The sequence below is a fragment of the Coregonus clupeaformis genome, chromosome 27 (assembly GCF_020615455.1).
Source record: "Coregonus clupeaformis isolate EN_2021a chromosome 27, ASM2061545v1, whole genome shotgun sequence".
Taxonomy (NCBI): Eukaryota; Metazoa; Chordata; class Actinopteri; order Salmoniformes; family Salmonidae; genus Coregonus; species Coregonus clupeaformis.
In genome coordinates this window covers 21100364-21124096 of record NC_059218.1, presented here as the reverse complement: position 1 = coordinate 21124096, position 23733 = coordinate 21100364, and the positions used below count along the sequence as shown (strand labels likewise).

The following is a 23733-nucleotide window of genomic DNA, read 5'->3' as shown; positions in this document are numbered from 1 at the left end:
TCGGCGTTCGTCGTCCCCGGAGTACTAGCTGTTTGTCTAGATTGGTCTGTATTGTGTACACCTGTGTCCCATTAGTGTTGATTGTATTCCCTTTATACCCCCTGTCTCTCATTTGTTTGGTGTGTGTGATTGTTCTCCGTTAGGTCGGCAGTGCTGTTGTATGCTAGTGTTGTTCCTCCCTGTTTGGAGGTTTTTGTTGTTATGTACTTTCATTACTGTGTTTAGTAAAGTACGTCTGCCAGTCGCTCTGTGTCCTGCGCTTGACTTAGTTTTCCACATACACATCAAACCTGACAGAATCACACACCTACACATGGAGTCAGCAGGAACGGCGGTGCCAGCTGGATCAATGGAGGAACGCGTCGAACAACAAGCGGCCATGATCCAGGCTCTCGGCACCACCATGGAACAGGTGGTGAGCATTATGGAGCGATGGGAAAGAGGGGGTCTGCCTACACCTCCTCCGACGATACCACCACCATCGGCGTTGCCCATCGTTTCACCTCCGGGGTCCAGTGGGATGCGGCTCTCACTCCCGAGGGCTTATGATGGCACAGCTGCCGGGTGTCAGGGTTTCCTGCTCCAGGTTGAACTCTACCTGGCAACCATCCACCCGGTGCCCTCGGGATACGAGAGCGTGTCCGCCCTCATCTCCTGCCTGTCCGGCAAGGCGCTGGAGTGGGCCAACGCCGAGTGGGGGGGAATAGACGCCGCTACTGTCAACTATGCGGAGTTCACCCGCCGCTTCAGGGCAGTTTTCGATCATCCACTAGAGGGTAAGGCGGCAGGTGAGCGGCTATTCCACCTCAGGCAGGGGAGGAGGAGCGCACAGGAGTTCGCACTGGACTTCCGGACGCTGGCTGCCAACACGGGATGGAATGAGAGGGCCCTCATCGACCACTACAGATGTAGCCTGAGGGAGGACGTGCGTCGGGAATTGGCCTGCAGGGACACCAACCTCAGATTCGACCAACTGGTGGACATGTCAATTCGCCTGGATACCCTGTTGGCTACCCGCGGACGTCCGGATTCAGGGCCGTCCATTCCATCCCCCAGCACTTCCGAGCCGACCCCTATGGAGCTCGGAGGTGCTGGTGCTAGGGAGACCAGGAGAGAGACCAGGAAGGAGGCCGTCTCCTGCACCAACTGTGGCCGCAGAGGACACACTGCTGGTCGGTGCTGGGCAGGGTCTCCTAGGAATCGAGGCGGTAGGCAGCGCACTGATGAGTCATTCCAGGTGAGTAGGCACCCAACTCACCCAGAGCTCTCTGTTGCGCATATGTGTATTAAAGTTGTGTTTCCCGAGGTTTCTCCTCATTCCCAGCATAAGGCGCTAGTAGATTCAGGTGCAGCTGGGAATTTTATAGATTGGCAGTTCACCTATAAGTTAGGGATTCCTATTGTGCCCGTTGATGTGCCCTTCCCCATCCATGCCCTAGATAGCCGCCCTTTGGGGTCAGGATTGATTAGGGAAGTCACAGCCCCTCTCAAGATGAAAACGCAGGAGGGCCATGAGGAGATAATTAGTTTGTATTTTATTGATTCTCCTGCGTTTCCCGTGGTGTTGGGACTTCCCTGGTTGATATCTCATGACCCCAACATTTCATGGCAACAGAGGGCTCTCAAGGGATGGTCTGATCAGTGTTTCGGGTGGTGTGTAGGTGTTTCCGTAGGGGCAACGACGGTGGAAAGTCCGAACCAAGTTCCCCCCATGCACATTCCACCTGAGTATGCCGATTTGGCACTCAATTACCACCTCATCGACAGGGGGATAGTGCGATAGACCTCCAAGTAGGCGCTTCGCTTCCTCGTAGTCATGTGTATCCTCTGTCTCAGGAGGAGACGGCGGCTATGGAGATATATGTCGCCGAATCTCTGGGACAGGGATACATACGGCCGTCCACTTCCCCTGCGTCATCGAGTTTCTTTTTTGTGAAGAAGAAGGATGGGGGTTTACGCCCGTGTATTGATTACCGTGGTCTCAATCAGATCACAATCAAATACAGCTATCCTCTCCCTCTGATTGCTAGTATGACGGAGTCATTACACGGGGCGCGATTCTTCACAAAATTGGATCTCAGGAGCGCGTACAACCTGGTGCGCATTAGGGAGGGAGATGAGTGGAAAACAGCATTCAGTACAACCTCGGGTCACTATGAGTACCTTGTCATGCCATACGGTTTAATGAATGCTCCTTCAGTCTTCCAATCGTTTGTGGACTAGATTTTCCGGGACTTGCATGGACAGGGTGTAGTGGTGTATATTGATGACATTCTAATATACTCCCCTACACGCGCCGAGCATGTGTCCCTGGTGCGTCGGGTGCTTGGTAGACTGTTGGAGCATGACCTGTATGTGAAGGCGGAGAAATGTCTGTTCTTCCAGGAGTCCATCTCCTTCCTGGGGCATCGGTTGTCCGCGTCAGGGGTGGAGATGGAGATTGACCGCGTTTCAGCCATGCGTAATTGGCAGACTCCCACCACAGTGAAGGAAGTGCAGCGGTTCTTGGGTTTTGCCAATTACTACCGGAGGTTTATCCGGGGCTTTGGACAGGTAGCAGCTCCCATTACCTCCCTGCTAAGGGGGGTCCGGTGCGTCTGCAGTGGTCGGCTGAGGCGGACAGGGCTTTTAGACATCTGAAGGACCTGTTTACCTCGGCTCCGGTGCTGGCACATCCGGATCCCTCTTTGGCGTTCCAAGTTGAAGTGGATGCGTCCGAGGCTGGGATCGGTGCTGTACTGTCTCAGCGCTCGGGTACGCCACCAAAACTCCGCCCCTGTGCTTTCTTTTCTAAGAAGCTCTGTCCGGCGGAGCGCAATTATAACGTGGGGGACAGGGAGCTGTTGGCTGTGGTTCAAGCCCTAAAGGTGTGGAGACATTGGCTTGAGGGGGCTAAACACCCTTTTCTCATTTTGACTGACCATCGTAACCTGGAGTACATCCGGGCAGCAAGGAGGCTGAACCCTCGCCAGGCAAGGTGGGCTATGTTTTTTACCCGATTTGTGTTTAAGCTCACCTATAGACCAGGGTCACAGAACACTAAGGCAGACGCCCTGTCCCGACTATATGACACAGGGGAGAGGTCCATTGAGCCCACTCCCATACTTCCGGAGTCTTGTCTGGTGGCACCGGTGGTGTGGGAGGTTGATGCGGACATCGAGTGGGCGTTACGTACCGATCCTACTCCCCCACAATGTCCAGAGGGTCGGAAATACGTGCCGCTCGAGGTTCGTGATCGATTGATATATTGGGCTCACACGTCACCCTCCTCTGGTCATCCTGGTATTGGTCGGACAGTGCACTGGCTTAGTGGGAAGTACTGGTGGCCCACTTTAGCTAAGGGCGTGAGGGTTTATGTTTCCTCCTGCTCGGTGTGCGCCCAGTGTAAGACACCTAGACACCTGCCCAGAGGGAAGTTACAACCCCTCCCCGTTCCACAACGGCCGTGGTCTCACCTATCGGTGGATTTTGTCACGGACCTTCCCCCCTCCCAGGGGAACACGACGATCTTGGTCGTTGTGGATTGGTTTTCAAAGGCCTGCCATCTCATTCCTATGCCAGGTCTCCCTACAGCCCTACAAACTGCTGACGCCCTGTTTACACACGTCTTCAGGCACTACGGGGTGCCTGAGGATATAGTGTCTGATCGGGGTCCCCAGTTCACCTCTAGAGTCTGGAGGGCGTTTATGGAACGTCTGGGGGTCTCGATTAGCCTTACCTCTGGTTTTCACCCCGAGAGTAATGGGCAGGTGGAGAGAGTGAACCAGGATGTGGGTAGGTTTCTGAGGTCCTATTGCCAGGACCGGCAGGGGGAGTGGTCGGGATATATCCCCTGGGTGGAGATAGCCCAAAACTCACTCCGCCACTCCTCCACTAACCTTACGCCTTTTCAGTGTGTGCTGGGTTATCAGCCGGTCCTGGCACCTTGGCATCAGAGCCAGATCGAAGCCCCTGCGGTGGACGAGTGGTTTCGGCGCTCGGAAGAAACATGGAACGCTGCGCATGTCCATCTGCAACGGGCTATCAGGCGGCAGAAGGCGAGTGCCGATCACCAACGTAGTGAGGCTCCGGTGTATGCACCGGGAGATTGGGTCTGGCTCTCGGCCCGAAACCTGCCCCTTCGCCTGCCCTGCCGGAAGCTGGGTAGGCGGTTTGTGGGGCCATTTAAAGTCCTGAGGATATTGAACGAGGTATGCTAACTGCCCATTAATTACCGCTTTAACCCCTTGTTCCATGTGTCTCTCCTCAGGCCGGTAGTAGCTGGTCCACTCCAGGAGAGTGAGGTACGAGAGGCTCCTCCGCCCCCATTGGACATCGAGGGGGCTCCGGCGTACTCAGTCCGTTCCATCTTGGATTCGAGGCGTCGGATGGGGGGCCTGCAGTATCTCGTGGAGTGGGAGGGGTACGGTCCGGAGGAACGGTGCTGGGTCTCTAGGAGGGACATCCTAGATCCCTCCATGTTGAGGGATTACCACCGGAGTCATCCGACTCGCCCTGCTCCGCGTCCTCCTGGCCGTCCCCGAGGCCGGGGTCAGCGCACGGCTGGAGCCGCGCGTCAAGGGGGGGGGGTACTGTCACGGATTCAGCCGAGGCTGCTCCTCCTCCTTGCTCGGGCAGGCTTCGGCGTTCGTCGTCCCCGGAGTACTAGCTGCTACCGATCTATGTTTCGGTGTTTGTCTAGATTGGTCTGTATTGTGTACACCTGTGTCCCATTAGTGTTGATTGTATTCCCTTTATACCCCTGTCTCTCAATTGTTTGGTGTGTGTGATTGTTCTCCGTTAGGTCGGCAGTGCTGTTGTATGCTAGTGTTGTTCCTCCCTGTTTGGAGGTTTTTGTTGTTTTGTACTTTCATTACTGTGTTTAGTAAAGTACGTCTGCCAGTCGCTCGGTGTCCTGCGCTTGACTTCGTTTTCTGCATACACGTCAAACCTGACACATGTTCCTTTTACTGAGGAGTGGCTTCCGTCTGGTCACTCTACCATAAAGGCCTGATTGGTATAGTGCTGCAGAGATGGTTGTCCTTCTGGAAGGTTCTCCCATCTCCACAGAGGAACTCTGGAGCGCTGTCAGAGTGATCATCGGGTTCTTGGTCACCTCCCTGACCTAGGCCCTTCTTCCCCGATTGCTCCGTTTGGCCAGGTGGCAAGCTCTAGAAAGAGTCTTGGTGGTTCCTAACTTATTCCATTTAAGAATGATGGAGTCCATTGTGTTCTTGGGGACCTTCAATGCTGTAGACATTTTTTGGTACCCTTCCCCAGATCTGTACCTTGACACAATCCTGTCTCGGAGCTCTACGGACAATTCCTTCGACCTCATGGCTTGGTTTTTGCTCTGACATGCACTGTCAACTGTGGGACCTTATATAGACAGGTGTGTGCCTTTCCAAATCTTTTTACCACAGGTGGACTGCAATCAAGTTGTAGACATATCTCAAGGATGATCAATGGAAACAGAATGCACCTGAGCTCAATTTTGAGTCTCATAGCAAAGGGTCTGAATACCTAAGTAAAGTTTTTTTTATTTTTAATACATTTGCAAAAATGTATAAAAATCTGTTTTCACTTTGTCACTATGGGATATTGTGTGTAGATTGATGAGTAAACATTTTTATTTAATCAATTTTAGGAAAAGGCTGTAAGAACAAAATGTGGAGAGAGTGAAGGGGTCTGAATACTTTCCGAATGCACTGTATGTGTTAATAATGTGTTACTGAGCAAATGATGGAGTGAGTGTTTGTGTGTGTGTGTTGGAGTGACAGTGTGTGTGAGTGTGCATAGAGAGAGTGCAAATACTGAAATAAACAGTCAATAAAGATATAAGGTAAACTCGGTCCGTGTAGCTATTTTATTAGCTATTTATTAGTCTAATTGCTTGGGGATAGAAGCTGTTCAAGAGCCTGTTGGTGTTAGACTTGATGCATCGGTACCTCTTGCCGTGCAGCAGCAGAGAAAATAGTCTATGGCTTGGGTGGTTGGGTTCTTTGACGATTTTATGGGCCTTCTTTTCACACCGCCTGATATAGAGGTCCTGGATGGCAGGGAGCTCGGCCCAAGTGATGTACTGGGCTGTCCGCACAACCCTCTGTAGCGCCATGTGATCGAGGGTGGTGCTATTGCCATACCAAGCAGTGATGCAGCCAGTCAATATGCTCTCAGTGTTACAGCTGTAGAACCTTTTAAGGATTTGAGGGCCCATGCCAAACTTTTTCAACCTCCTGAAGGGGAAGAGGCACTGTCGCACCTTCTTCTTGACTGTGCGTGTGTGTTTGGACCATTTTAAGTCTTTAGTGATTTGGACACCGAGGAACTTGAAGCTGTCTACCTGCTCCACTGCCACCCAGTTGATGTGGATGGGGGTGTGCTCGCCCCCCCGTTTCCTGTAGTCCACGATCAGCTCCTTGGTCTTGCTGACGTTGAAGGAGAGGTTGTTACTCCGGCACCACACAGGTCACTGACCTCCTCCCTGTAGGCTGACTCATCGTCGCCAGTGATCAGGCCTACCACTGTCATGTCGTCAGCGAACTTGATAATGGTGTTGGAGTCGTGCATGGCCACACAGTCGTGGGTGAACAGGGAATACAGGAGGGGATTAAGCACACACCCCTGTGGGGCCCCTGTATTAAGGGTCAGTGTGGTGGAGGTGATGTTGCCTACCCTCAACACCTGGGGTCGGCCCATCAGAATGTCCAGGATCCAGACAGCCGAGGGAGGTGTTCAGACCCAGAGTCTAAAGCTTGGTGACGAGCTTGGAGGGGATAATGGTGTTGAACGCTGAGCTTTAGTCAATGAACAGCATTCTCACATAGGTATTCCTCTTATCTAGGTGGGTGAGGGCAGTGTGGAGAGCAATTGAGATTACGTCATCTATGGATCTGTTGGGGCAAATTGGAGTGGGTCTAGGGTGGCTGGGATGGTGGAGTTAATGTGTGCCATAACCAGCCTCTCAAAGCAGTTTATGATTATAGAAGTGAGTGCTACAGGGCGGTAATCATTGTGGCATGAGCCTTAGAGTTCTTAGGAACAGGGGTGATTGTGATCATCTTAAAACATGAGGGGATTGTAGATTGGGACAAGAAGAGGTTTAAAATGACCCTGAATATGCCTGCCAGCTGTTCTGCGCATGTTCTGAGAACGTGCCCTGGAATACAGTGTGGCCTGTGGCCTTGCGGCTGTTGACCTAATTAAAGACCCTTCTCACTCCGGCCTCAGAGAGCGAGATCACCCAGTCCTCTGGGTCGGTGACGGCCCTCACACACGGCTCGATGTTGTTGTTGTCAAAGTGTGCATAAAATACATTGAGTTCGTCTGGTAGAGAGGCATCGTTAGGCAGATTTACATTTAAGTCATTTAGCAGACGCTTATGCAGAGCGACTTACAAATTGGTGCATTCAACTTAAGATAACTTAAGATAGGGGGGGTAGAAGGATTACTGTTATACTATTCCAGGTATTTCTTAAAGAGGTAGGGTTTCAAGTGTCTCCGGAAGGTGGTCAGTGACTCCACTGTCCTGGCATCGTGGGGGAACTAGTTCCACCATTGGGGTGCCAGAGCAGCGAATAGCTTTGACTGTGCTGAGCGGGAACTTTGCTTCCGTAGAGGTAGGGGGGCTAGCAGGCCAGAGGTGGATGAACGTAGTGCCCTCGTTTGGGTGTAGGGTCTGATCAGAGCCTGAAGATAAGGAGGTGCCGTTCCCCTCACAGCTCCGTAGGCAAGCACCATGGTTTTGTAGTAGATGCGAGCTTCAACTGGAAGCCAGTGGAGTGTGCGGAGGAGCGGGGTGACATGAGAGAACTTGGGAAGGTTGAACACCAGACGGGCTGCAGCGTTCTGGATAAGTTGTAGGGGTTTAATGGCACAGGCAGGCAGCCCAGCCAACAGCGAGTTGCAGTAATCCAGACGGGAGATGACAAGTGCCTGGATTAGGACCTGTGCCGCTTTCTATGTAAGGTAGGGTCGCACTCTGCGAATGTTGTAGTGCATGAACCTGCAGGATCGGGTCACTGCTTTGATGTTAGCGGAGAACGACAAGGTGTTGTCCAGGGTCACGCCAAGGTTCTTTGCACTCTGGGAGGAGGACACAATGGAGTTGTCAACCGTGATGGCGAGATCATGGAGCGGGCAGTCCTTCCCCTGGAGGAAGAGCAGCTCTGTCTTGCCGAGGTTCAGCTTGAGGTGGTGATCCGACATCCACACTGATAAGTCTGCCAGACATGCAGAGATGTGATTCGCCACCTGGTTATCTGAAGGAGGAAAAGAGAAAATTAATTGTGTGTCGTCTGCGTAGCAATGATAGGAGAGACCATGTGAGGATATGACAGAGCCAAGTGACTTGGTGTATAGCGAGAATAGGAGAAGGCCTAGAACTGAGCCCTGGGGGACACCAGTGGTGAGAGCACATGGTGCGGAGAAAGATTCTCGCCACGCCACCTGGTAGGAGCAACCTGTCAGGTAGGACGCAATCCAAGAGTGAGCAGCGCCGGAGATGCCCAACTCGGAGAGGGTGGAGAGGAGGATCTGATGGTTCACAGTATCAAAGGCAGCATATAGGTCTAGAAGGATAAGAGCAGAGGAGAGAGAGTTAGCTTTAGCAGTGCGGAGAGCCTCCGTGACACAGAAAAGAGCAGTCTGAGTTGAATGACCAGTCTTGAAACCTGACTGGTTTGGATCAAGAAGGTCATTCTGAGAGAGATAGCAGGAGAGTTTGCTAGAGACGGCACGCTCAAGAGTTTTGGAGAGAAAAGAAAGAAGGGATACTGGTCTGTAGTTGTTGACATCGGAGGGATCGAGTGTAGGTTTTTTGAGGAGGGGTTGGGTCTTCCTTTGTAATCCGTAATAGACAGTAGCCCCTGCCACATGTGGCGGGCGTCGGAGCCTGTGTAATGATTCCACCATTTTCCTATAGTTTTATTTTACTCGTTTGATGACTCTGCAGACATCATAGCGGGCCTTCTTGTACTTATTCCTCTCTTCGGCCGTAGCATCAGGGTTGTCTGCGATAGCTCTGTGTGCGGTAGCCCTGCTCTTTAGTTTAATGCCAACCTTGGTGTTAATCCAGGGCCTTTGATTGGGGAAGAAGCGAACCCTCACCGTGGATACAACGTCGCCGATGCGTTTTCTAATAAGCCGGTGATGGAGGTGGTTAGCTCGTCGATGTTATCAGTGTAGTCTCTAAACATATTCCAATCAGTGCTAGCAAAGCAGTCCTGAAGCATAACCTCTGATTCTGGTGACCATTTCTCAACGAAGTGAATCGCGGGTACTTCCTTTTTCAGCTTCTGCTTTTAAACAGGAAGCAAGTCATGATCTGATTTGCCGAATGCCAGACGAGCGAGGGCCTTCTATGCTTGCTTGTGGGACCCAGACCTCAGTGTGGGGGGTAGGAGGTGGGGGTAGGAGAGAAGCGGGGCTGTGTGATCCAGACTGGCCCAGCTTGTATGCCTGGTGATGGGGCCAGGCTGCCAGGCCATGCCCTGGTCTCCCACTGTCCTGCAGGAGGCCTGGGGGCCATATGCTCCTGGACAGCGGCTCAGTCTGCTCCAATTAGGGCTCCCACCAGGCCTGACCAGGCCGGGCAGGCAGGCAGCAGCTGCCTACACGGGGACTGGCAGGTGGAGCAGACAGGGAGGGAGGGAGGAGGGAGGAGGGAGGCGGTAGGGGTCAGGGGAATACACTGAGAGGGTTGGCGGATGGAGGGTTGGATTCAATGATGTGGGAGAAAGTGAAGGAAGATGATTGGAAAATCCAGCCTCTCTCCAAGCCATTTCACATCATTGGCACACTGCATTAATAAATGATGATGAGGAGGAGGAGGTGGAAGTGAAGGATAATGATGATGATGAATATGATGATTTACCCTTTTCAACCCACACAGGGAATGAGATCGCGCCAGTATTTGCTTATGATATGAACCCTTTTACTGAAACAAATAAACACCCCAAACCACCGTCTTGATTTCTGGTATAATTTCCTACTCCTTCATCGCTTGGATTTATTTGTGTTTGTTTGCGTTTCGTGTTTGCCTTGACTCTCTGGTGGCAGACGTGAGTGGCCGAGGCGCAGGAAAGCCAGTTAATGAAACATCTCTTAATTTCTTCTCAACTTCACAGTCCGTAGGGTCAACACAGCGACTCTTAGTCCCTCCACACAGTAGGATACTAACCTCAAAAATCTCTTACTAAAACTGACACCAATGCCTAACCTTGGCAAGTGTTGTGTATGTGTGTTATGGTTATTTTTGTGTTTACGATACTGAAGGATTGTGTTCTTTGACATGCGTAATGAAAACATTGTTGGTGCTTTGGGTTAGAAAAGGGAGTTAAACCTTAACTAGTTGTCCCTAGTTTTCTGTCATAATAGCGAGCCATGCAGGTGCTTCTTTCATTTAGGTCCTTTTCTGTCAGTCTGTAACAGGATTCAAGGCCTGGCCCTTGCTTTTTTCCCAGTATCCTAGATATTGGAGTGGGTTGTTGTTGCTGCAACTTTCCAACAAGACGATAATCTTTGGAGAGGTTGTAAACTTGTAAGGTCAGGAGCTAGCAGTGAAACGTGGTGGTTCAGTAGACTTCCAGGGCCCTAATCTTCTTAAGAAGGATGGACGTTATCAGAGGAATAAGACTTGAGTAATTGCTTTTCCTCTCACCCTTTTTTTCTCTCGCCCCTTGCCTATTCTCTGAAAACATCTCCCAGTGTATTGTTCTTGTCAGGACCTTAGAACTTTCCCCCCTTTGAGGGCCATCTGCTAATGTGTGTAATTAACACTGAATTTAAAATGGACATTTGGAGAACAGCGGAGCTAGAAGAATGCTGAATGCTCCATTTAAGTTCGCTAGCATTCTGCTCCCCACTGGTTGATTGTAAGGGGTGACATCCAATGTGGTGGCCAGGGTAGGCTCTTGGGGCCCGGGACACATAAGTGGAGCCAGGGGAAGGCTGTTTTTGTTTTGACAGCAGACAGATTGCTTTTATTCATTATCTCGCCCCTGATTGCTCGCTAATGCAGACTGCTTACGGTGGACGAAACAAAAGGCTCATTAAGCAGGTGTGTTTTTGATGGCTTTCGCAATTTGGCTTCGATTCGTGCCTGTGTGCGTGTGCATGCTTGAGTGTGTTCATGTTTGTGTGAAAGAGGGAGAGAGAGAGAGAGAGAGAGAGAGAGAGAGAGAGAGAGAGAGAGAGAGCAGAGAGAGAGAGAGAGAGAGAGAGAGAGAGGGAGAGGGAGAGGGAGAGGGAGAGGGAGAGGGAGAGGGGAAGAGAGAGAGAGAGAGAGCGTTGGAGGGAGGAAATTGCTCCACTCTGCTCATCCACATTATCAAGCTGCCAGCCAGTCATTTAGTCTCCCTGCTCTGGCTGACTGGCTCCTCGGGGACCAGGATGCACCCCGTGGCCAAACAGGCTGTATACCTTCACCACAGAGGAACAGCAGCCCTCTCCTGAGGAGTGGAGAGAGACATCGGAATGGAGCCCTATTCATATTTAGAGATGGTCACAGGGGCATGGAGTCAGGTTCCACAAAGCTGATAGCATTTTGGCTGAGTAAATAGTCACAAGGCTGAACTTGCTGTAGTCCGTGTACAGAGGACTCTAAGAGGGAATAGGGGATTGTTCCTCTCATCACACACACAGCCTTTACTATCATCCTCCACAGACTCCTAAAGCATTCCCAGCAGCACCCTTTTCTGGACACCTGTGGCTTGCTTTTAGAAAGGGGTCCCATCCCCAAATCTAATGGGACAGACAGACTCCATCTGGCCTGCACGCTCTCTCTCCCTCTCTCTGTAACCCCCTGCTGCTACCCATCCCAGCCCAGACGCTAACTCCTCCACACTGCATACTCCTTGTAAATGAAATGGCACCATGGTACCATGACCTCCCTCCATCCTTGTATCCCTTCCTCCCTTCCCTCCCTTCCTTCTCCACCATTTCTCCATTCCATTTCTGCACAATGTGCTCCTGTAGATTACAACATGTATTGGGACTTTAATCGCTCTGGTGGCTGCACTAACCAGGAGTGAATCTATCACCAACTCTCTCATTTGTCTGTGTTTGAGCATGACACTGAGCCGCAGCCAAGCCTGTGCTAATCTAAAGCTAGCCACACACACAGCGCCAGGGAACCTAGCTAGCTGTGGCAAGCTAACACACACACACCACACTGACTTTGGTGGATGGTGGAGCCGCAATTGAAATCTCTCAGCCACAGGTTAAAACTCTTAGTCTCGCTTAGCAGAGCCAGACGAACAGGTTTTGTTTTTGTGTCAGTCACAGAGGAGCATGGAGGAGAGAAGAGGTATTTCTAGCATGCTGCACTCTCTCCAGGTGTCCCTCAATGCTCCTCTGTGACTGACAGCTCATGGCACAGACTGCATTTCCATAGCTATCTCTCTGCACCATGTCCCCAAAAGCATTAAAAGCCTCTGTGCCTGTCTGCCACTCCTCTTAACTGTAACTATATGAAGATGAGTTCAGAAGTAAGAGAAAAAAACTAAGTGTCCGCCCTGAGATTGGAAGGTTGGGAGTTTGATCCCCGGCCGAGTCGTACCAAAGACTGTAAAAAGTATTTGCTTTTTGCTTGACACTCAGCATTAAGAAGATCGATTGGGAGTAAGGCCTTGCAATAGACTAGCGTCCTGTCCAGGGGGTGTACTGCCTCACGCTACAGAAACAGGAGATAAGCGTCATGCTTCCACCTGTCACCAGAGGGCGGCAGAGACCTGTCATGGTTCCACTTGTCACCAGAGGGCAGCAGAGACCGCCCTAGAGACTATTATGACACTCATGTGTTTTCTATTACTAATTATGATTCCCTTTTAAGAGAGGTGTGTTTTCTGTTACCCTTTGTAGATGCTTGATTCGTTTGCCATGTATGTTTGTCTACCGAGTACGTTTTCGAGTCCTAGTGTTTGTTGTTTTCCCAGTTTTACTTTTACCTACTGTTTAACTTTTTCCCAGTAAAGTATTTATGTTTATTCTAAACCACTGGTTCCTCATCTGGTTCTCTTCTCTGCTCCTGGGTCCTACCTCATCATGTCACAGCAAGCTTCTGCCTCCAGCATGGACCCAGCAGAGATCAACCAGATCAAGAACGTTATAACCCACCAAGGAGCACTGCTGGGGCGGCAGCAAGAACAACTCTCCCAAATATCAGAGACTCTCCGGGCACTTACCGACTCCCTCCAACCACTGCACACCCCCAACCCAGGAGGAGCCACTGCCCAAGTCCCAGTGCTCCAGACATCGCCGTAGATGCCCCAGGGAACCTGCACCGGGAACCCAAGATCCCAGCCCCCGAACAGTATGATGGCCACCCAGCAAGATGCAAGGGGTTCCTCACTCAGTGCTCTCTGGTGTTCGAGCTACAGCCCTCCTCGTTCCACACCGATCGGGCCAAGATCGCCTATATCCTCTCTCTACTCTCGGGCAAAGCCCTGGTGTGGGCAACGATGGTGTGGGAACAGCAGCCACCATCCTGCAGCTCCATAGCATTTCTTTACACCCACAATAACATCTGCTAAATATGTGTATGTGACCAATAAAATTTGATTTGCTAACAGCCTTCACTTCCAAGTTGCGACGAGTCTTCGACCACCCAGTCGGCGGACGAGAAGACCAGTGGCCGACTTCGCCATTGAGATCTGCACCCTCGCCGTCGAGAGTGGGTGGAATAGTGAGGCACTGGTCACCGCCTTCCACCGGGGTCTGTCTAACTCTATCAAAGATGAACTGGCCTCTCGGAAACTGGGAGAGGACCTTGAGTCCCTGATAACGCTGGAAATCAAGATCGACAACCGCATCCGAGAACAAGTGAGACAGCACCCCTTTGACAGCATCCCAGTATGCCGGTTTCCCGAATACCCCAAGCTCCCCGAGCCCAGCACTCATGAGCCCATGCAGCTGGGACGCACATGTCTGAGCCCACAGGAACGCGACAGGCACATGCGGAAAGGCTGCTGCCTCTACTACGGAGATCTCTGCCATCTCCGTTCTACATGCCCAGAGCTTACGAGAAACGCAGGGGCTCGCCAGGACAAGGGGAGACCCTGATGAGCTGTGCAGTGACTCCCAGGCTACCCAGTCACCGTCTGTCACTACCCACGACCCTACACTGGGACAACCATCAGCACCATATTCAAGCCTTCGTGGACTCCGGGGCCGCGGATAATTTCATTGATCAGGACCTCGCCAGAGAATTACAAATCCTCTGCATGAAATGCCCCATCCCTCTGCAGATTCAAGGCCAAAGATGGACGCCCCATCGGCTCCGGCCAGGTGTAATATCAGACCAAGCCCATTCTACTGCAGGTCGGGGTGAAACACTCAGAGACTCTTAGATTTATTTTGATCACTGCTCCCGAGAACCCCCTTATCCTAGGGTACCCCTGGCTAGCACAACAACCCACTATTCTCCTGGCCAACGGGACACCTACTAGACTGGGGAAATAACTGCCAGATTAAATGCCTAAGACCCCCACTAAGAGGCTCTCCGCGTCACCCTGCATCCATTGAAGCCCAAGACTTCTCCACTCTCCCTCCCGAATACTTCAACCTCTGGGAATCCTTCAGTAGGAGGCAAGCCGCCACCCTCCCTCCTCATCGACCATATGACTGCGCTATAGAGCTCCTACCTGGCTCAACCCCTCCCCGGGGTCGTCTTTACTCCCTCTCGGCCCCTGAAGCAGCAGCCATGGACAACTACATCCGGGAGTCGCTGGAGGCAGGCTTCATTTGTTCCTCAACATCCCCAGCCGGCGCAGGCTTCTTCTTCGTGGGAAAGAAGGATGGGGGTCTGTGTCCCTGCATCGATTACAGAGGGCTGAACAGGATTATGATTAAGAACTGTTACCCCCTACCCCTGATGTCCTCCACCTTGGAGCTTGCCCAAGGGGCCCAATTCTTCACCAAACTGGACCTCCGCTACGCTTACAATCTGGTGAGAATCAGGGAGAGCGATGAATGGAAAACTGCCTTTAACACCCCTAGTGGCCACTGATTATTTAGTCATGCCATTCGGATTATTGAACTCACCGGCAGTCTTCCAAGCATTGGTCAATGAGACTCTTAGGGACATGTTGAATCATTTCGTCTTTGTTTCCCCCGACGACATCCTGATCTTCTCCAAGACCCTTCTTGAACACATCTTGCACGTCCGCCAAGTCCTGAGATGCCTCCTGCAGAGTCAGCTGTACATCAAAATCGAGAAGTGTGAGTTCCACATATGCCAAGTCTCATTCCTGGGCCACATTATCTCTACCGCCGGCATCTAAATGGACCCCGTAAAGGTTAAGGCGGTCACCGACTGGCCCCATCCCGCCTCACTCAAACAATGCCAGCGGTTCATCGGGTTTGCAATTTTTACAGATGTTTTATAAGCAACTTTGGTGCGGTGGCAGCGCCACTCACAGCCCTAACCCGTCAATCCCAGACCCAGTTTTGCTGGACACCCAAGGTTGACAGGGCATTCGAGGGGCTCAAGGGACGTTTCACTTCCAGACCCATCCTCGTTCATCCTGATTCTGCTCGTCCCATCGTGGTAGAGGTGGACGCCCTGGATACCGGAGCAGGGGTGGTCCTTTCACAGCGGAACGAGGGGGACAGGAAACTGCACCCATGTGCCTTTCTCTCCAAGCGGTTCTCGCCAGTGGAACGCAAATATGATGTAGGCAACCGGGAGCTCTTGAGACCACGGTCCGACAAGCTCAGACCCGAGAACCTGACCCCGGTGGGGGTCCCACTAACAGCCCGTTCTCGAGTACTACAATGGGGACACTCCTCTAAATTAATTGGGCATCCAGTGGTTAATCAGACACTGGAGTTCCTTAGGCGGAAATTCTGGTGGCCCAACATGATTGAGGATGTGAGATCCTTTCTTACGACCTGCTCCATCCGTGCCCAAAGCAAGTCCTCGCGACCTGGCTGGGTTGCTCCAACCTTTGCCCATCCACAACTGGCCCTGGTCCCACCTGTCCCTAGACTTGATCACGGGGTTACCTCCATCCCAAGGGCTTACCACTATCCTGGTGGTCGTCGATCGGTTCTCCAAGGCAGCCCATTTCATCGCACTACCCAAGTTCAAGTGTCAGTTCGGGTTGCCCCCCCCCCATTTCCTGAACAAGAGGCCGAAGCGGGGGTGCCCTCAGCAGAGGCGTTCATTCAACGATTTTGCTGCACCTGGACTAGAGCGCGTTCCTCCCTGCTCCACTCCTCTGTCCGACAACAACACCAGGCAAACCGGCACCGAAGGCCCCTGCGGCTCCTCTAACCGGGTCAACGGGTGTGGCTGCCCACCCGTGATCTCCCCTTAAAAGTGGACTCTCGGAATCTTGCTCCACGCTACATGGGACCATTCAAGATCCTGAGTCGCATCAACCCGGTCACCTATCGTCTCCAGCTCCCCAGGTTAATGAGAGTCTGTCCATCCTTCCATGTCTCAAGCTTGTAAGGACCAGTCCCTCTCTCCCCCCACACCTACCCCTCCACCCTCTCAACTTGTTGGCGGCTGCCCGGACTACACTGTCCGTCGTCTGTTGGAAGCACGTCGGGTCCGGGGCACCCTGCAGTACCTGGTGGACTGAGAGGGCTACGGCCCGAGGAGCGGGCGTGGGTGCCTGCCCGGACATCCTGGACCCGGAATTTGTTAGGGACTTCAACCAATGACTTGGTGGTCACCCTGGATCCGCGGCTGGAGCCGCTCCTAGAAGGGGGGTACTCTCATTGTCCCACCTGTCACCAGATGGCGGCAGAGACTGCCCTAAAGACTATTATGACACTCAGGTGTTTTCTATTACTAATTATGATTCCCTTTTAAGAGGTGTGTTTTCTGTTACCCTTTGCAGAAGCTTGATTAGTTTGCTGTGTGCATTTGTCTCCTAAGTTTTTGAGCCCTAGGGTTTGTTGTTTTCCCAGTTTTACTTTAAACCTACTTTTGAACTTTTTCCCAGTAAAATATTTACGTTTATTCTAAGCCACTGGTTCCTCGTCTGGTTCTCTTTTCTGCTCCTGGGTCCTACCTCATCATGTCACAATAGGCTCCTGCTCCTATTAGCCACTCCGGTTCACACAAGCCAAGGCTTACTAGGTCAGTCCAACACAACATTCTTCTGTCTTGTCTTGTCTATCAGTGAGGGGTGTGTTCATGATACGAAAGCTTTATTAAAGCTTTTCTCTGCTTCAATGGATGGAGAAATCTCACTGTTATCTCTCTCACGTCTATCCTCTCGCTTGCTCTCTCTCCACAGAATCTCATGGGATGGATCTGTTTGCGGTAGCAGTGCATGAGTTTGGTCATGCTATTGGCCTGGCCCACACCTCAGCCATAGAGTCCATCATGAGGCCGTACTACCAGGGTCCTGTGGGGGACCCACTCAAGTACGACCTCCCCTATGAGGACAAGGTCCGTGTCTGGCAGCTCTACGGTACGTTCTCCAGCTTTCCTCTACTATAACCAACGTTTCTCTTTCTCTTCTCCCCCTCTCCATCTCGCATATTCCAGTCATCTCCCTCTCCACTCTCCTCTCCACCAATCTTTCCTATTCCAGTCATCTCCCTCTCCACTCTCCTCTCCACCAATCTTTCCTATTTCAGTCATCTTTATCCTTCGCTCCACACATCTGAACACCTCTTGCTACTTCTCCATAACTCTTCTATACCTGCCCCCCCCCACACGCCTACCCCACTTACACTAGACACCGATCACTGGACTGGCATCCTGCCATCCCTTCTATGTACACATGCTGTGCGGAAAATCCTAGAGATATACATTAGCTGTCTAATGTACAGGTGCAGACCGCCCGCTCTCCCACCCACCACCACCCCTCAACCACTCACTGCAAATGTCTCCTATAATTACCCATGATTCCTAGTGGGACGTGGCCGCCCATCACTCAGCGCGACACGGCGGTACAGAGCAGGAAACTCAAGGCCTCGACACAGGAAGCAAAATGTATTTGTTTATATGCAGGGATTATTGATTTAATTAGCTTGCTGGTTACAGTGGCAGGGAGTGGAGAGAGGGCTTTAATTGGTCATCCCTGTGGCACAGGCCCTGCTTATCACCTCGTGCCATGCTACTGAGAGAGGGAGGAGAGTAGAGGAAGACAGATACTTGAGGGGCGACAAGAGGAAGACTGATAGGTGAGAGGGGATAAGGGGCTGGGGGAGAAGGGAAGAGACTTGAGTTAGCGGGCAAGGTAGGACAAAGAAGAAAGGGAGGGTGAGAGAGTGGGGGAGAGATGGAGAGAGAAAAGGAAGGGAAGGAGGGAGAAAACATGTTGAATCATGCTGGGGCTGTATAGCTGCGTTTACACAGGCAGCCCAATTCTGATCTTTTGCCCAATTATTGGCAAAAGAGCTGATCTGATTGGTCAAAAGACCAATTAGTGAAAAAAATATCAGAATTGGGCTGCCTGTGTAAACGCAGCCTATGTTTTGAATATCTGAATGTGGGGTTGCGTGTCAAGGTGCTGTTGACTTGACCCTTGCCCTTTCATCTTTCCCAGGGGTGAGAGATTCAGTGTCTCATACGGCCCGTCCTGATGATCCCTCCCAGACCGCTGACCCACCTGTACTACTGGACCTCCCTGAGAACAGATCTATTGTCCCGTAAGTCACACACACACACATATACTCACACACTCACATGGACACATAGGCAGACACATTAAATCTACACACCCCTGTATACCTCCAAACTGAAGCTCAGAAACTTCCAGACCTATTTTCTCTCCCTCAGTTGTCTATCTGTCCTGGAGGTCAGCGAATTTGGACATTGTCACAATGCCGCAGCAGTGAGAGATAGCAGTCCTTATTTCACCTTGTTCCCCAGTCACAGTAAAATACAGCCGAGTGTGTGCTCAGAGTACAAAATGAAGCCATTTATACCACACCCAGTCTCCAGATGACAGCACTCAACACCAAGTGTCAGAACAGAAGCACCGAACAAATAATAGATTTTCATAATTGACTCGTAGCAAGTGGATACTTTGTCCTCTTTTCTGTTAACTATTTTTCTCCCCTGTGTAGCTTTCCCTTCTCATTTCTCCTCCACTCCATCTTGCTGGATGATGTGTGGAGAAGGTGGATTTAGCCTGACAAAGGTCACTAATATAGTCGTCTCTGCGCAGCTCCTCTGTTAATAAGCCCTGAATAGAAATCTTTGTTAATAAGGATCTAGGCGAGTAGCGTCTCACAAAAGCAGCCCTGTCGTGGTAATTGACTCGTCATTTGCAGCCAGGACACGTCAGGCGCTTAACTCGGTCGTTAGCACTGGGATAATGTGTGTGAGGACCTTGGTCTCCTGCGTCAGGACGATAACATCTCCTCTGATGTTTGGCTTGTTTTTTAATTGGCACGCATACGCAGTAAATAAACACACAAATATAGTGTGCATGGGCGTTTTGCACACATATTAGTGACACGTACACACATTACGTCTGACTGGGGATAGAGAAGTTGTTTGGTGTACATTCTGTCTTAGTTTCTTCAATTAATTATTTTCTTTCTTTCTTTCTTTCTTTCTTTCTTTCTTTCTTTCTTTCTTTCTTTCTTTCTTTCTTTCTTTCTTTCTTTCTTTCTTTCTTTCTTTCTTTCTTTCTTTCTTTCTTTCTTTCTTTCTTTCTTTCTTTCTTTCTTTCTTTCTTTCTTTCTTAGGCCGCCACGAGATGCCCCTAACAGGTGCACCAGTCACTTCGATGCAGTGGCCCAGATTCGTGGAGAGGCCTTCTTTTTCAAAGGTACAGAGAGAGAACAGAGTGTGGCTCTGCCTGCGATCAATATAGAACCCAGCCAAGCATATCTCTCAGAGTTCCACACACACCTTCACACTCCCAAGACAAGGGATAGCCCTAGAGGGGCTTACAAACACACACTCACTACTGTGCACAATCTTGTACATACAAACACTTAAAGAGAGAGAATTACTTTGTATTTCCTCTTTTTTCTTTTCTTACTACTTTTCTTTACTTTCTACTTTCTCAATTTTCCTCCTAGGGAAGTACTTCTGGCGTCTGACGCGGGAGAAGCACCTGGTGTCTCTGCGTCCGGCTCAGATCCACAGGTTCTGGAGAGGCCTGCCTACCAACCTGGACAGTGTGGACGCTGTCTACGAGAGACCTGGGGACCACAAGATCGTCTTCTTCAAAGGTACATAACTCATAAACTCAGCCATGGTCGTGGTGGAGGCAGGGAGGTCCAGGTATTATACCAACTATGTTATGTTAACTATGAAAGGAAGTGTTTTGTTGTAATTTAAAGGTTTTTCATATGTTGGGGCTGGTCAAACGAACGTGTTCTGAGAAACACATGAAAAGAGGTCTATCATGCTACATCCATTTTTGGACTTAAAAATGTACCCATTGATTCTTGAAGAATATAATGTACCCCATCAGAACCCAAAATATAAGCTTGGTTCACTCTAATTTTTGTAAACAAAGTAAATGTAAACACCATATAGCCTCAAAACATGGTTAAAACTATAATTTGATATCATGGATGGTCAGTCCTTGAATTTCAGAGTGGTTACATTTCTCCAGCTGCATCCCTCAGCTTTTTTACCAAAACAGGGGTGGGGAAACACTTTGTTATTGTTTCTACTGCTGATTGCTACTTTAATGTGTCATCATGGGCTTTGGAGGGTGTTTTGACGGTTTTATGGATGACAGAGGGTTTAAAATATAATCAAGATTACTAAAGCACAAAACAAGGACACCTCTTACACTTCTTGGTACAACCTGTGAAAAAAATACACTACCAGTCAAAAGTTTTAGAACACCTACTCATTCAAGGGTTTTTCTTTATTTTTACTATTTTCTACATTTATAGAATAGTGAAGACATCAACTATGAAATAACACATTTGGAATCATGTAGTAACCCTTTTTTTTTTTTACATATCAAAATATGTTTGAGATTCTTCAAATAGCCACCCTTTGCCTTGAAGACAGCTTTGCACACTTGACATTCTCTCAACAGCTTCACCTGGAATGCATTTCCAACACTCTTGAAGGAGTTCCCACATATGCTGAGCACTTGTTGGCTGCTTTTACTTTACTCTGTGGTCCGACTCATCCCAAACCATCTCAATTGGGTTGAGGTCGGGGGATTGTGGAGGCCAGGTCATCTGATGCAGCACTCCATCACTCTCCTTCTTGGTAAAATAGCCCTTACACAGCCTGGAGGTGTGTTGGGTCATTGTCCTGTTGAAAAACAATTGATAGTCCCACTAAGCCCAAACCAGATGGGATGGCGTATCGCTGCAGATTGCTGTGGTAGCCATGCTGGTTAAGTGTGCCTTGAATTTCACATTTACATTTTAGTCATTTAGCAGACGCTCTTATCCAGAGCGACTTACAGTTAGTGAGTGCATAAATTTTTCATACTGGCCCCCCGTGGGAATCGAACCCACAACTCTGGTGTTGTAAGCGCCATGCTCTACCAACTGTGCTACAGGAGGCCCAGTAAAATAAATCACAGTGTCACCAGCAAAGCACCACCACACCATAACACATCCTCCTTAACGCTTTACGGTGGGAAATACACATGCGGAGATCATCCGTTCACCCACACCACGTCTCACAAAGACACAGCGGTTGGAACCAGAAATCTCCTATTTGGACTCCAGACCAAAGGACACATTTCCACCAGTCTAATGTCCATTGCTTTTGGTCCAAGCAAGTCTCTTCTTATTGGTGTCTTTTAGTAGTGGTTTCTTTGCAGCAATTCAACCATGAAGGCCTGAACAGTCTCCTCTGAACAGTTGATGTAGAGATGTGTCTGTGACATGAACATTTATTTGAGCTGCAATTTCTGAGGCTGGCAACTCAAATGAACTTATCCTCTGCAGCAGAGGTAACTCTGGGTCTTCCATTCCTGTGGCGGTCCTCATGAGAGCCAGTTTCATCATAGCGCTTGATGGTTTTTGCGACTGCACTTGAAGAAACTTTCAAAGTTCTTGAAATGTTCCGTATTGACTGACCTTCATGTCTTAAAGTAATGATGGACTGTTGTTTCTCTTTGCTTATTTCAGCTGTTCTTGCCATAATATGGACTTGGTTTTTTACCAAATAGGGCTTCTGGATACCCCCCCTTCCTTGTCACAACACAACTGATTGGCTGAAACGCATTAAGAAGGAAAGAAATTCCACACAATTTACTTTTAAGAAGGCACACCTGTTAATTGAAATGCATTCCAGGTGACTACCTCATGAAGCTGGTTGAGAGTGCCAAGAGTGTTCAAAGCTGTCATCAAAGCAAACGGTGGCTATTTGAAGAATCTCAAATATAAAATACATTTTGATTTGTTTAACACTTTTTGGTTACTACATGATTCCATATGTGTTATTTCATAGTTTTGATGTCTTCACTATTATTCTACAAGGTAGAAAATAGTAAAAATAAAGAAAAACCCTTGAATGAGTAGGTGTTCTAAAACCTTTGACCGGTAGTGTATATATCTCTGTCTGTATTTCAAAGTCAATTGAATAGTTTAATCACAAAACACATTTAATCACAAGTCATTTTCATTCAGTTGAGTTATTAAATTAAACAAGCGATCCAGTTCACTCTAGTTGATTGACGTTCCTTTGTCCCGCCTCCTCAGGACTGAAGTATTGGATATTCAAGGACAACAACGTGGAGGAGGGTTATCCTCGGCCAATCAGTGACTTCGGCCTGCCTATGGAGGGCGTGGACGCAGCCTTCGTGTGGCTCCACAACTACAAGACTTACTTCTTCAAGGACAACCGCTACTGGCGCTATGACGACCATCTACGGCGTATGGATCAGGGCTACCCCAAAGACAGCACACTGTGGAAGGGGGTCCCGCCCCAACTAGACGACGCCATGCGATGGTCTGACGGTGAGTATTAGACAGACACACACACAGATCAACATGCTAAACATACACATTTACTCTAAAATACACACTCCATATACACATATAGCTCACTTCTAAAAACGAAATACAAGCTGAAATTCTTACACATTCAGTACACTGCACTTGACAGTACACCAAAATAATGGAAGCAGTAGTAAAAAAGAACACAAAAATAATAGAGTACCTGAGTGTATGTCATTCATGCCTGCACTCAGGGTCCTGACAGGTCTACTTCTACAGTATATCCACTACTAGCCCACACTGGGTCCTTTTCGTCTCCACCCTCCCTGCCCTCTAACTCTCTCAGACTGGAGACTAATCTAGTCAAAAACAGCCCAGGTCATTGATCAGTCAAGCCTGCCTAAACCACCGTCCTGGTGGAGCCGCTGTGCATTCTAAAGCCCTCAATGCAGACGGCCCCTAACATGTCATTTGATATTGTCTTTTGATCTGGAGTGTGGTCTGGGAATTATAGGTCAGTGTCCCAAATGGCACTCTATTCCCTATTTAGTGCACTACCTTTAACCAGGGCCTATAGGGCTCTAGTCAAAAGTAGTGCACTGTATAAGGAATGGGGTGTCATTTGGGATGCAACCATAGTGTTTCCATTGCCGAGCCCGTGTTTTCATTGTTGGGTTGTCATGGCAGCAATCGCCTGCAGCTGAGATGTGTGTGTCTGTGTGTGCAGGATGGTGCTAGGGCATCATGTCCCAGCTATTGCACAGCACTATTCATGCCTATTTCAGAGTCAGACCCTAAGCAGTGGAGGGCCAGTCTAACAGTAATTCAAGTACACTCACAGTCTGACACATTGGTCAATCATATCCCAACAAAGCACACATGCAGTATACAGCCCTCACCTCTCACACA

The 23733-nt window shown here is 49.8% G+C and overlaps 1 protein-coding gene across 1 annotated transcript in view; it reads left to right on the top strand.

Moving 5' to 3' along the window:
- LOC121541620 (matrix metalloproteinase-17-like) overlaps positions 1–23733 on the top strand; it is a 100281-nt gene that overhangs the window by 73775 nt on the left and 2773 nt on the right. Inside the window, exons 5-9 of the mRNA XM_041850778.1 lie at positions 17232–17408; positions 18492–18594; positions 19642–19724; positions 19981–20133; positions 22588–22845. Of these exons, the coding sequence (XP_041706712.1) occupies positions 17232–17408; positions 18492–18594; positions 19642–19724; positions 19981–20133; positions 22588–22845 (774 nt within the window). The remainder of the gene's footprint in view (positions 1–17231; positions 17409–18491; positions 18595–19641; positions 19725–19980; positions 20134–22587; positions 22846–23733) is intronic.